This window comes from Protobothrops mucrosquamatus, unplaced genomic scaffold, assembly GCF_001527695.2.
Source record: "Protobothrops mucrosquamatus isolate PMUCROS unplaced genomic scaffold, P.Mucros_1.0 scaffold149, whole genome shotgun sequence".
NCBI classification, from domain to species: Eukaryota; Metazoa; Chordata; class Lepidosauria; order Squamata; family Viperidae; genus Protobothrops; species Protobothrops mucrosquamatus.
The window spans coordinates 442,145-457,250 of NW_015386514.1; the positions used below are offsets into that span (position 1 = coordinate 442,145).

The window sequence follows — 15,106 nt, forward strand, 5'->3', positions numbered from 1 at the left end:
GATGGATTGTTTAAGTTTAGACTTTGGAGTTAGAGATATTAATATTTGTTTACTTGTATTTGAATATTAGCCTAGGTTGGTTTGGGAAGTCCGGGGGGTGGGGGGATGGGTTATAACATTGTGTAATATCTGTGATGTATTTCTTTTTTTTTTATGATAAAAACAATAAAATTTTATATTGAAAAAAAAAAAAAAAGAATCATTATGACTGTCATTAACAAATGGAGAGACTTTAAGTTTCGAGTACTCTTCTAATTTTCTGTGAATCCCAAGAACTCGTCATCGCTAGAGTCAGAATTTAGGAAGCTCAGTTGCTCACAATCACTGACATCACTTTCTTCGCTATCTTGATATACAATGTCATCTTCAGTTCCATCTAAAGCATTGCTAATGCCACATTTTTTGAACGCCCGTACAACGATTTCATCCTTTACTGAGTGCCATGATATTTTCACCCATTCACAAACTTGAGTGATAGTGGGCCTCTTCATTCGTCCAGAAGGTGTCAGATCATGATTATCAGCAGCCATCCATTTGTTCCACTCTTCTCGCATAAAGACCTTAAACGGTTTGTTGATGGAAACGTCGAGAGGTTGCAACTGGCTGGTAAGACCTCCAGGAATTATGGCTAGATGAGTCTTCACTTCTTTAAAGCACTTTTTTGTTTTTTCACTAATATGTGCTCTAAACTGGTCAAGCACTAACAAGGCAGGTTTTTTTCAGAAGCCCTCCAGGATGTTTGGACCACACTTTTTCAACCCATACTCTCATTCCATTTTCGTCCATCCATCCTTTCTCATGAATATGTACAACAACTCCTCGTGGAATCACTTCTTTTGGAAATGTTTTCCTTTTGAAGATTAACATGGGTGGCAATTTGGTGCCATCTGCACAGCAGGACAATACAACTGTGTAATGGCTTTTCTCATGTCCTGAGGTTTTCACGGTGATGGTTTTGGCACCTTTCAGATCAACAGTTCTATTAGATTGCACATCAAAGGTTAGCGGGACTTCATCCATATTTCCAATCTGGCCAGTTTCAAAAGCATTTTTCTTCCTAGCATCAATTACAAATTTATGGAAAGATAGGATCTTAGATTCATATTCTTTTGGCATTTTTTGCGCAATTCTAGTTTTTGTGCGCATAACAAGGCCACATCGCTTCATAAATCTGTAGCACCACGAAGGTGATCCAGTAAAATACTGAATGCCTTTCTGTAAAGCAATGCGTTTGGCTTCATATATGATCATTTTTGTAGAGACTGAGAAGCCATTATTCCGGTGATGTGTAATCCATTCGTTCACGTCCACTTCTAACTGTGGCCACTTTGCTGCATGCCCACGAAAAGTGTGCTTACTTTTCTCTGCTTTTTGCAGCTGATCCTCTTGCTTCCTCCACTCTCTTATCATTTTTTCAGTTGGAGGCGGCCCAAAATGTCTTTCCGCTGCTCTGTTTCCATGGTCCTTAGCATATTTTACTACCTCCAGTTTAAAAGGAATTTTATATGCTAGTCTTTTCTGCTTTATCATCCTTGTATGTAGAATGAGGTGATATTTTTCTGCAAAAAAATACAGTAATGAAGGAACTGTCAGGAATGTGTATCCAATGTTTACCACTGAGTGCTGACCATTTGCATTATCATTGAGCGCTGAAGGACTACGTTATCACAGAGTGTTGTCTTAATTGAATCAGAAAAACACACTCTTGTGCCTCAAAGCAAACAGAATTGCGGTCATATTAACCACTTGCGGACCATCGTATTGTAAATACCGGTATACGGCGGCCTCGCAAGCTGGTTAATCCCAGCCGCCGTCTCCGTAAGGGGACGGTGCACTCCGCAACAAGTAGGGAGGGACTGATTGTCTCTCTCTGCTTACCTATCATTCTGGCAAGCATGGCCAAAAAACCTAGCAACAGGCAGCCATTTTTGGAATGCCATGTAGAATTCCATGGGAAAGAATAGGAGTGCAGAATGTTTTGGACAGGGTTGGAAACTATTATTTCTGAAAGTCACCTCATCTGCTAAAGATAAAAAAAATCCACTAAGAACTGAGGCTTGTATGCAAAGACAGGAAGACTCTCACTATCAGGCAATAAAGTTTAAAGGGGAAAAAAATACGGTACAGTTCATTTAATGACTGTTCGAAATTACAACGCCATTGAATTTTCCCTGAATTCTGGTAAAAAGTGTGTTGACAACGTCGTACGGGCACCAGTGTACTAGTTTTAAGTTTGTGAACCGTTGACTGAGTATAAATACTGTAAACGTCACAGAGCCCCAGTACACTAGGGGAAAACACTGAAAGACTGTTCGTTTCAGTTACCCATTCGGTCTAAGTGAATGCCATTGTACCATGTTACTAATTTAACTGCAGTGATTCACTTTAATAACAGTGGCAAGAAAGGTTGTGAAATAGGACAAAACTGGCTTTACAAATGTTTCACTTATCAACAGAAATTGTGGGCTCAGTTGAGATCATAAGTTGAGGACTACCAGTACTTGTAATTTACCAGGATCTGTTGCTTTGTTAAGAAAGATGAGAAAAATTTGAACTATTCTTTCAGAAGTCCTCAGTCAATGACCTAATCCAGGGGTAGGCAACCTTGGCTCTTTTATGACTTATGGACGTCAACTCCCAGAATTCCTAAGCCAGCCAAGGTTGCCTATCCCTGACCTAGTCCAACAACTCTCAGGCAGTTGAAGCAAGAAAGCATTGCCCAATTTCAACACCTCCCTCCCCGGATGCACCTTGAGTAAATCCAGAGGGTGCGTGCAGCACGCAGCCCCGCAAGAGGCCAAGCCCCAGAAGTATTAGCCGGACACCTTCCCTTTCTCTTTTAGCCTCCTTTTTCTTTTCCCAACCCCTCGCCCCCGCGCTTTCAACTCTCGGAAGGAGAGCTTGTTTATCCTGCTATAAAAATCAAGAGCAATAGAAAAGTCATAAAAAGCAACGCGCCATCCCTCATGCCGCAGCCTTGTTTTCCCGCAGCTCCTAAGCTAGATGGATCAGCCGCGGGCTTCGGCCCCCTTGTTAGCGCGCAGAGGGGCCTGCCCATTAACGATCACGCTTTTTATTTATCGACCTGGCAGCGGCCGAGCCAAGTTGCGTCTGGTAGTCATCAGGTTAGGGAAAGATGCTATAATTTATCATTCATCTGGACCTACAACTATACAGTTTATCTTTAGGCTTATCTCTGTAAATTACCGTGAATTGGGTGACCACGATCTTTTAGCTTACCGTAATCAGATTTATTGTGGAAATAAAATGTGACTCTAGAGTTCCTTAGATGGAAGTTGGGATCGGGCCCCTAACTGGGACGCAAACCTGGGGAGGGAGGAGGGTTGGGATCGGGTAGAGAGAGCCATCCTCCAAAGGTGGGACGTGCAGAAAGAAGGTCTCCGGGAAGCGAGCCGGCAGAACTCAGGGGCACTTGCTTTCCCACGGCTTCGGGAGATTTGCGTCCAGGAGAGAAGGAAGGCCCGCGGTCAGTTTTTTCCCCCAGCAGGCTTAGTTCTACTCCCTCAAGAGAAGTAGGAGGGGGGCTTTCGGTGCAGAGGGAAGCGACCCTCGGAGCGCGTCAAGGGCTCCCCGCTGCTGACGCGCTCCCCGCCGCCGGCGAACATGCAAGCTTACCGTAATCAGATTTATTGTGAAATTACCTAAATGTGACTCTAGAGTTCCTTAGATGGAAGTTGGGATCGGGCCCCTAACTGGGACGCAAACCTGGGGAGGGAGGAGGGTTGGGATCGGGTAGAGAGAGCCGTCTTCCAAAGGTGGGACGTGCGGAAAGAAGGTCTCCGGGAAGCGAGCCGGCAGAACTCAGGGGCACTTGCTTTCCCATGGCTTCGGGCGATTTGCGTCCAGGAGAGAAGGAAGGCCCGCGGTCAGTCTTTGCCCCCGCAGGCTTAGTTCTACTCCCTCAAGAGAAGTAGGAGGGGGGCTTTCGGTGCAGAGGGAAGCGACCCTCGGAGCGCGTCAAGGGCTCCCCGCTGCTGACGCGCTCCCCGCCGCCGGCGAACATGCAAGCCCTTGCAATTGCTCCAGCCGAAGAAGCACACAACTGCAAGGGCTTGCATGGTCCCCAAGGGCCGCTGACGCGCTCCCCGCCGCCGGCGAACATGCAAGCCCTTGCAATTGCTCCAGCCGAAGAAGCAAGCGGCTGGGAGACCGCGGCGGCGCCTACCTCCTGCGCCCGTCAGCCGGCGTCAGCTGGCGCGGTGCGGTGGGAGGCGGCATTCGCTCCATAAGACGCACAGACATTTTCCCCCATCTTTTGGGGGGGGGAAAGTACGTCTTATGGTGCGAAAAATACGGTAAATACCGGTTCCTGGCAAAAAAAATGCCAACAATTGCAGTCACATGACCGGAGGATGTTACAAAAGGTTGTAAACACAGGCTGGTTGTCAAGCACCTCAAATATGATTACATGACCATTGGAAGTTCAAAACTGGGTCATAAATAGATGTGGGGAAGTCCTTTGTAACTTCAGTTTTGGGGTCATAAAGTACTTCCTAATTTATTTGAATAAATTAATCACAGATTTTTTTAAAATTCTTTTTTAATTAACTAAATAGAAAAAACAAGAGAAAAAATACACAAAATTATAAAAGAAGAATACAGAAAACTTAAAAAAGAGTCTTTGCAGTTTGCATTACACTTTCAAAATGAAATTGTCCTTGAAGGGAATTATCTGGCTATTTGGGAACAGAAAACAAAAGAAAACTAAAGCATTTTTATATATATTTACTTTCTGTTTATTTTGTCCTGTTAACAAGACCTAGAGTGGAGAGGATTATATGAGGCTTGTGTATATTTTCATATATTCTTATTAAATTTTATGTAAGTAATAATTATAGTTCATGAAAGGTATTACTGAGTAGGTGTTGAAATAATATTCAGGTGTAGATTGGGAAAAATGCTTTGGGCAAATATCTAATTTTCTAAACTGCTCATAGTATTTCTTCGTACTGAAAGTTATAGCCAGCATATGGAAAAGTAGTCTGATTCACCTTGGCTTAAATGTACTTTTGTTTTATTATTTTGTGGAAATTGTAGATACCATACAACCTATCAAGCACTCCTAATAGTTATGATCTCAGAATTGTAGATGGTCACCCAAATATGAGTGATCAGTGTGAGATGGCTTCAATAGAAGAATTTACATTGATTTTTATCACTTTTATTATATTTTTATAAATAATTCAAGATGGCAACCATGCCTAGTATTCCTTTTTCCTCCTGTTTTCTCCACCAAAGTAACCTTGTAAGGTGGGTTGAGCTGAGAGAGAGAGAGAGAGAGTGACTGGCCCAAAGTCACCCAGGCAACTTTCATGCCTAAGGCAGGATTAGAACTCAGTCTCCTGGTTTCTAGCCTGATGTCTTAAATGCTAAATCAAACTAGCTAGTGCAAACTTCCAAACTTGAAGTAAGTCTCAGGAAATGGTAATTCCAATATAATCTGTGCTGGTTAGACCTCAACCTGAGAGTACTGTGACCTATTCTTAGAGCAGTGGGAAAGAATGACCAGATGACTTGAAAAGAAGTCCTCTGAAGAGAGAATACAAATATATTTACCCTTAAGAAAAGACAAGTGTACAAAGGTACCGTAACATTTTTAGTCAAGTCATGAAGTGTTATCACTTAGAACAAGGGTCTTCAAACTTGGCCCTTTTATGACTTGTGGACTTCAACTCCCAGAATTCCTCAGCCAGGCACGCTGGCTGAGGAATTTTGGGAGTTGAAGTCCACAAGTCATAAAAGGGCCAAGTTTGAAGACCCCTGACTTAGAAGGTTAAGATTTGTTTTCTGTTGTTCTGGAGCCTAGTAATAGTCTTAAGTTACGAGAAGGCAGATTTCAGCTAAATATTAAGAAACATCTCAAAGCATTCAACAGTAAAACCAATTTTCAAGGGAGATAATGGGTTCCCTTTCATTAATTTGTTCAAACAAGGGCAGAGTAATCATCTGTCACGTCTATCTTAAAGTTAGTGCCTTTTGTTGGCTGTAATCAAGTTTTTCAAACTTGGCAACTTTAAGATGTGTGTACTTCAGTTCTTAGAATTCCCCAGCCAACATGCCAAGTTTGAAAAACACTGGACTAAATTATCCTTTCCATCTCTATGATTCTGTGTTTTGGGTTGGGATGGAACTGGAAGGGATATAAAACCTATACTAAGGTTCCAGTATCTTCAATTGTAGTGGCATGTCTTTGATCTATTTACTTTGACGAATTTGGAAAAGAAGATAGAAAATAGCTATCCATTTTGGGAAACAATGGCAATACCAGCATTTTGAGAGTGGGATTCAATAGCTACAAAATGTATATCTAAATGGTATATTGTTATTTCTTCACCAATTTGGCAGGTTACTGTATTTTAGGCCAATCTCTCATTTTCTGCTGTGCTTTGAAAGTATCAGAAACATCAGCAAAAAGATTGTAATCCCTGCGTTGTTCCTCATGGATTTGCACATGGCAAAAGCTGGGGATAAGCCAGGCCAGATTGAGAGATGACTAACAATAGTTCCTTTTTCCCAGCAACAGTGGCTTAATCAAGCAGTAATTAAAATTAATTCAAAATTAAAGATAGTCCTTGACTTATGACCACAATTGGGATTGGAATTTCTATCACTGAGCAAGGCCATCATTAACTGACTCACGCCTGATTTTGTGGCCTTTTTGCCTTAGTTAAGCAAATCACCATGGTCATTCCTGAATCATTAAGCAAATCTCAATCTTCCCCTATTGCAGACATGTCAAACTCGCGTCGCCACATGACGTCGCACAATGTATCGGGCCGGTTTTGCCATTGCCAGCAATGGGATGGGCGCAGCTTCCAGATGACGTGTCCGGCCCACGGGCCGGCAGTTTGACACCCCTGCGCTATTGAATTTGCTTGTCAGAAACCAGCTGGGAGGGTCATAAATAGCAGTTACATGACTCTGGGGTGCTACAGTCATTGTAAATACAAGCCAGTTGTCAAGCACCTGAATTTTTAATACATGACTGTGGGAGATGCTGCAGTAGTCATATGTGTGAAGATCAGTTATAAGTCCCTTTTTTCAGCAACAGTAGCTAAATGAATGCTCCTAAATCAAGGACTATCTAATTAAAAGTAAAAGTGGTTAATGTATTAACAATTAGTGTTCCTTAAATATGTTCCATAGAATACCACTGTTTTGCCTAAAATGTAGAGATTGAGTTATGAATGTGTCTAAGAATAGTTCAACTTTGTATACCCATTCACTCACCATGGCAATGCAAATAATCAGAGATGGTACTCTAAGACAGGGGTCTTCAAACTTGGCTGCTTTAAGATTTGTGGACTTCAATTCCCAGAATTTCTCAGCCAGCCATGCTGACTGAGGAATTCTGGGAGTTGAAGTCCACAAGTCTTAAGGCAGCCAAGTTTGGAGACCCCTGCTCTGAGACATTTCAAGCAAGGAAATCATAACACTTATCTTCATCTCCATAAAGCATTGCAACTTGAAGGTATATAACTGGCTGCTGTATTGTGATTAAAAAACATTTTTGCACCTTTGCAAAATTTCCTGTAAAGTTGTCACAAAGTGTGGAATTGATGATTGCAGTTACCTAGCCCTGTATGAAGCACTGCAGGTCTGTAGGTCACAGAATGTCTATACAAAGACTACTGAAAAATATCAGTTGTAGAAGTACAGCTAGTTCCCGCAGCCAACCATTGCAAATAGTACAAGCAGCTAGCTCCATGGCCATATTTACCATGCAATTACAAGGCTGTCCAATCCAAGATCACAGTTTGAAATGGTCCTCTTTTGGTCTGGCACTTGGCACAAATTGGACAATACCAAGCTATCTGGACTTCTGGATAGAGGAGGGGCCAGCACCATCACATCCAAGGTCTAGTTACCATGTTAGGGCGTTGTTCCATCCAATCAGTTCTTCAGTGGAGTCAGCCTGGTGCTTGGTCAGTTGGACCTGCTGCTGTTGCTGCTTCTGGTCGCATTATCTTTGGCCAGTTGTTTCAAGCAGCTGCCTGCTGCTCTCCCCTTCCAAGCCATAAAAGATCTATCATCCAGTCTTTGGGCCTGGAATGATCCTTTTTTTTGGGGGGGGGAGAAGATACTGCCTTTCCCAAAACAGATAGATCATACATTTCCAACAACAACTCCTTGATATCTGGGGATAATTCCACTCCCCCCCCTCAATTTCTTTGTATTCTTTCTGCCACCCCCACCCCCAGTGCTTGATACAATACCCAATAAACAGTTAAATCCCAAAATTTTGGTATATAGTTCAAGATTGCATTAACATCATTAACTTTCAAAGATTTTCCATAAATCTACTAATGCAGAGGTCCCCAACCTTTTGGACACGAGACCGGTTCCGTGGAGAGAGGTTTTTCCGCAGACCGGAGGGTGCGTGTTTTTGTGTGCTGCCCGCATCCTGTGGATGGGGCTTTGCTTGTTTGTGCGGCCCGGTACTGGTCCATGGACCGGGGCTTGGGGGGGTCCTGTACTAATATACACAATACACAATCCCTGTGACTAAGCAGTATGATTATAAAGCCCAATATCACCTGACCACATTGCTCAGCAACTGAAATCCCACAGTCCCATTTGCTATTGCAACCCAAGGATCATGCAGGCCATTAAGCAGGAAGAGGCAAGAGTCCAAGCAAGCAGGCTGGTGGAGGAGTGGGGGGTGCCACGGGTAGACGCTACGGAATATGGTTGCGTGTCACAGGCAGTGCTACAGACCATGGTCATCTGAAAAATTGGCAGGAACAAGAGCAACTTCCAACTTTCTGTTGGCTTCCCTATTGACTCCATTGGCTGAGAATGTCTGAAATCACAATCATGTGATCATGGCTCATTACAACATAATTGTGAGCCAGGATCGAGCACCCAGATCATGATCACAGATCTGCAGGGACACTATGATGGCTACAACTCTGATCCCCTTCATTCAGTGCTGTTGTAACTCTGAACAGCCATTGAATAAGTGGTCATAACTTGAGGGCTACCTGTACTAAATGATCACACAATGACATATGGTAGGTGAGTCAACCCCTCAAATTTCTTATACCTCCAACATAAAATATCTGATCCCCATCCTTTCAAGTACTTTATTGTTTTTTTCGAAACAAACAATTTCATAAGATTATATGGAGGAGGGATTGTTTTGGAGGTCAAGACTCAGTTATAGAAGGTCTTATTTAAACCAAGTAATAGTAAGCAAGATATCTTCAGTAACAGTCATATTCAATAGGCATCTGTTAAGTATCATTTTGCATCGAAGTATTACAGAATAGTCAACCACTTACAGTGATCCGTCAGTTAATACCAATGGGCAGACTAAGATGTCAATTATAATAGTTGCAAAAAATCATTACTAGCTGTCAGTTCCCCTGGAACTTGCATGGAAAACTAAAATCTTGGATTGAGTTATGGCTTCTTTGTTTTCACCAGATGCCTATTGAGGTCCATGTGCATCTGTTAATATCGCATATTAAATTGACATGATACCATTGCATGTAAGTGGACATAACATGCTATTTGTGCCATACCCAGTGATGCTGAAAAATCTTTCAATGGATATTTAGTGAAATCTTCATCATTTAAATAACTGATTTAATGTAATTAATTATTTTAAGTGTACACTAGTAGCTATAACAGCAATGTGATAACATAATGATAGTATGTGAAATAAAGGAATTGCTAACATCATTTATTTTCAGTTACCTTGACAGAAACATTTGAAATCAATGACAAATTGATGAGATTTTTTGATCATTGTGAAAAATTTGTACGAGATGTTGAAGACAACGATACAGCATTATATGAGGTTGATGCTTTTAAGGAAAGCCCTGAGATGATGAAGATAGTGAATAAAACCACACATACTTTATGTCTACCAGTGGAAGACTTAAATGCAGGTAATAGTCTTTGAACTCTTGAAGCTTATTGTGTTTGCTGCCTGTCTTCAGTTATTATAAAGATCAAATGGACATGAAATGTTAAACATGATAATATCACTTGAATTTGAACCTCTTCAATGCCAAAGTGTCCTGGCAGTGGTTGTGGGCATTATGTCTCAGGTGCACAAAGGTAGTCCTTTACTTATGACCACAATTGACACAGAACTTCCATCACTAACAATGCGGTCATTGAGTTATACCCAATTTTACGACCTTTTCTGCCACTGTTGTTAAGCAAATCACGATGGTCATGAAATGAGTACAGCTTTTCTGATTGACTTTGCTTGTCAGAAGCCTCCTAGACAGGTCACGAGACGATCATGTGATCCTAGGATGCAGCAACCATTGTAAATACACTCCAGTTGCCAAGCACCCAAATTTTGATCATGTGACCATAGGGATGGCTACAGTTGTAACTATGAGGACTGCCTGTAAATTGCTTTTTTCAACACTGTTATAACTTCGAATGGCTGTTAAATGAATGGACATAAATCAAGGACTACCTGTAAATTTGCCACCAAGAGTAAAAACTGAAACTTGATTCATGTTTATGTGGTAGCCTGGAGAGAGGAGACAGATGTTTACCACTGAGTCTACTGGAAAGGCTTTGTATGATCAAGTGTGGAGAACAGAAAGGAAGTAACCTATCAGCAATTTTCATGCAAAGCTCAGGTAATACAATCCCCAACATGTAACTGCTGTAGAACATTTACTGCTAGTAAGCCGAGTAGCTACTAACTAATAAATATCCTTGCCATCAGTCATTGTTTATATTTTCTTGTGGTAAGGTTTGTGTAAATGCACACTACAGATATTAGGATCACTGACTTTTCAAAAACCCTCATAGAAGAAAAATATTAAAACTCATCAGAGTAACAGCATGGAGTTACATAAGCAGAGAGCTTTTTAATTAGAATATCATGAATGATAAAGAATACAGTAAGTACAAAAGTAGGTAAATAATTATGTTGTCCTATATAGTAGGCACCCTTATTTTGTATAGTATGTTAGTATCTGCCTATGTATGAGAATGTAGAAAACATAATGTATTTAAGTTTCATTTTGCAGATTAAATGGACAAGCATTTGAACCAAGTTTGCAAGCATCTCCAGAAAATATGTACTAATAAAAATTCTGTTTTTGCTTATACTAATCAAGTTCACTGCAAACCCTTAACACACATCTGCATATCATTTATGAATAATATAGATAAATTTATATTAAACATCTGCCAATTCGTCCTTTATATTTTATACATCTTGACATCTGACTGTAAATTGTAGATGCAGAAATTGTAGATTAAACCAATACATTTTATATGGCACTATATATTCAGTGGAATTTCAAGTTGTCTGGGAAAAGAAGTGACAACTTGGTTTGTGGTTCTTTTGTGTTCCACCACATTGTTTCTCTGTACATAGGGCTGTATTCCTGGATTATTGTTTCAGTTTTCTTTTTTCTTCAATAATATGGTACTATTGTAAAGAAATGTTTTCTCCTTTTTTGAAGTGTTTTTTTCATCTTGCCATTTTTGAATAAGTATCTTAAAAACTGAGATAGTTTATTGCTATCCTATTGTTCCTTTTTTTCCCCCCTGCAGATTTGTTACAAGTGGCATTTTTTACATGCTCCTTTGGACTAAGTATAAAAAACATTAGCTCCCCCTGGTGTTCACTGTTCAACAAAGAAGATGCCAAGGTAAGTGTTCACTACAGGTAGTCCTCGACTTACGATCACAGTTGAGCCTAAAATTTATGTTAAGTGAGACATTTGTTAAGTGAGTTTTGCCCCATTTTACAACCTTTCTTACCACAGTTGTTAAGTGAATGACTAAGTTAGTAACAAGGTTGTTAAGTGAATCTGCCTTCCCCATTTATTTTGCTTGTCAGAAGGTTGCAAAAGAGGATCACATGACCCCGGGACACTGCAACCGTCATAAACATTGACAGTTGCCAAGTGTCCGAATTTTGATCACATGACCATGGGGATGCTGCAACGGTTGCAAGTGTGAAAAATGGGCATGTCACTTTTTTCAGTGATGTTGTAACTTCAAATGGTCACTAAATGAACTTATAAGTTGAGGACTACCTGTATTATCTCTAAGCCATTTAATGTGAAATACCAGAGTACCGCATCTAAACTGGCATTTTTTACTACAACAGAATGTTTAATATTTATTTCTAGGTACTTGAGTATCTGAATGATCTCAAACAGTACTGGAAGAGAGCCTATGGATATAATATCAACAGTCAGTCCAGCTGTGTACTTTTCCAGGATATCTTCGAAAATTTGGACAAGGCAGTTTCAGAAAGTAAAAGGTATTTTTTGAAGAGGAGGGGACACTATTTTGGGACTTATAATTGGCAATAATAGATTGGCTGATTGATAATTGATAGTAATAAATTGGCTCTGACCACTTGAATATGTTTGTATCTAATATTTCTAGCTAACATTTTAAAGCATTTTAGAGCTTTTAAAAATAAAAATATGAATTTTTTTTGCTGAATAAGCCATAATCTTAGATACATTTTTTAAAAGTATTATTATAACAATTTCCCTAGGCAAATAGGGGGCTCCAATTCCTTACTCTGTTCACTTTTCAAAATGTACATAACAAATCAATTGATCAATAATAGGTACTTATAATGACTACCCATGGGTGTTTTTGCCTCATGGTATTTACTCATCACTCGTAATAAATTTGTTTCTTTGAAAGTAAAAATGCCATGGATCCAAATCAAGATATCAGTAAATATCCCAATTGTAAATACTGCCACTGGATGGCTTCCTTATTACAGAATATCTTCTTATTTTCAGGCACAAATATTAATACATTGGTCGCAAAAAAAAAAATCTACTTTGGGTTCCTAAGATTTGCCTAAAATACTTTGCTGTATAATTAACCAGGACATAACATTATGCCATTGAACAGTAGCTGTTATGCCTAATTGAAATATTATTTGGTATATTTAAAATTCATGTATTCTTACATGAACACCCTCTGGAAATAATGCTGCTAGTAGTCTAAAACTAATACTACATGTTATGGTCAACAGCTGAGATGGAAGGATGGATGGAAGGATCAATCTTTGTGCTAGCCATCTCTTCAGTAGGCACTTGATCCTAAATAAACAGAGAAGATCAGTAAAACCAGGACGTTAAATCATAGGACAATATACAACATAGTGCATATAATTTACAAGTATTTACAATTAATCACATTTTTAGAATGGAGGTTTTTTAAGTTTCCTATTATTTTTTATTTAATGTATATTACCAGAGCAGAAGTCTTTGAAATGAATGTTATGATCTAAAATAAAAAATAATAGGAAACCAATATACTCCCAGCCTTCTAATTATGATTAGGAATGCTGTATTTGTGTTGGCCTCCGTTTATATTAAAACTATTTAAGGCTGGAGTTACAGACAGGAGTTGTGTACTCACTGTTCCACAGCTATTTTGTTTTTAATAACTTTCAACACATGATGTTGTATTTCCTAACACTTGGTGGCAGTGTAAATACAAGATTTTAGCATATATTTTCATAGTACTGCCTTAGGTTATGTAATTCAGTGTGTCCATTTCTTCTTTATATTTCTGAACAAATAAAAGTCTGACTTAGGAAAGGATTAGGTAATTAGGGCCTTTTCCATAAAGTAGGATAAAGCACAATTGGGTTGAGTGACTTAGAATGTGTAACTTACAAAGTCAAGATGGTGCTAACGCCACACCTAAAAGACTAAGAAAGAACTAATGGATCAAGTCTAATGCTGATTTTCTGTCGTTTCAATGGCATCCCACTGAGAAAATGCTCACAATCTGCTTTGCTGAGACTATGGCAGGGATATCCCCCAGCAAAGAGGCAGGAAGCAGTAAGTAGTTGGCAAATACAGAGTACATAAGAAGGAATATGAATATCCTATTCAGTTATAAATCAAGCAATATTTCAACTACACAGATGAGTCTAAGAGTAAAATGCAACATCCTTTTGGTTTTTCCTTCATTGATAAGCTTTCCTAAGGATACTTTGCAACCCAAGCAGAAGTGAGTGAATTCTTATTCCCCAGTGAACATGTTCACTCCCAAGGAGGCTGGTATTTCCCCTAACCACAGAGACTATTTCAAATGTATTTAGGGGACAAAGGGAGCTTTACCTACAAAAATTCACCTAAGCATTGATTTAGGGTCTAGATCCCCTGTGTCCTATTGTATCTGATCATCCTAGCAGATGAGGAAGCCTGGGCTCACATGATTAGGACACTGGGCTGACGATCACCCAGCTCGTGTTCAAGACCCAGTTGTACTGCATGGCAGGGTGAGCTCCCGTCACACGCTCCAGCTCCTGCCGACCCAGCAGTTCAAAAGTGGGTGACCACAAGTAGATAGAAGGGTACCACTTTGGTGGGCAACTTAACGGGGACATGAAAGGAACCTCCAACTTGGGCATCCCCTGTGCAACAGTGTTGTCATCGGTTGATCCATTCACCACCAAAACACTGGCATGGAAGTATAGTATCTTAGAAGTTATTCTTGTAAGGTATGATAGTAAATGCATCTATTAAAAAATTAAAAGAGATTTATGGTAAACTTTGATTTTGCTGAAAAAGTATTTTGTAAGGTGGTGTAGAGCAGTGCTTTTCAATCTTTTCACAGATTGTACTACTTTTAGGATATGGCAATATTCAAGTACCACCAGTCGCATAGCAAGGTGTCAAAAACTTGATGAGAAAAAAGGAAAAAAGTGATAAAGTACACGTAGTCCTCAGCAGTTTGCTTAGTGCAGGGGTGTCAAACTGCTGGCCTATGGGCCGGATGCATCATAGTGAAACCACGCCCACCCAATTGCCGGCAATGGCAAAAAAAGTCATGACACATCACGTGATGATGTGAGTTTGACACTCCTGGCTTAGTGACTTTTACAATGACACTGAAAAAAGTGACTTATGACCATTTCTCCAGCACTGGAGATGGAGGATCCACCCATGGGTAGTAGACTGTATTCCTGCCCAATCAGATTAAGTCAGCCAAAGTTGCCACGCCCGTCCTGGACCCTAGAACCCAGTCTTGACTTAATCTTGCCCATGGACGGACGTTACTACTCTGGCTCTTAGGCAGGTATAGTTTTGGCCTTGGGTGAATCCTCCAC

General features: G+C 40.2%; 1 protein-coding gene across 1 annotated transcript in view; it reads left to right on the forward strand.

Annotated features, from left to right (window-relative positions):
• The window catches only part of MINPP1 (multiple inositol-polyphosphate phosphatase 1), a 39,836-nt gene that overhangs the window by 7,027 nt on the left and 17,703 nt on the right, over window positions 1-15,106 (forward strand). Inside the window, exons 2-4 of the mRNA XM_029283601.1 lie at window positions 9,720-9,917; window positions 11,560-11,657; window positions 12,144-12,277. Of these exons, the coding sequence (XP_029139434.1) occupies window positions 9,720-9,917; window positions 11,560-11,657; window positions 12,144-12,277 (430 nt within the window). The remainder of the gene's footprint in view (window positions 1-9,719; window positions 9,918-11,559; window positions 11,658-12,143; window positions 12,278-15,106) is intronic.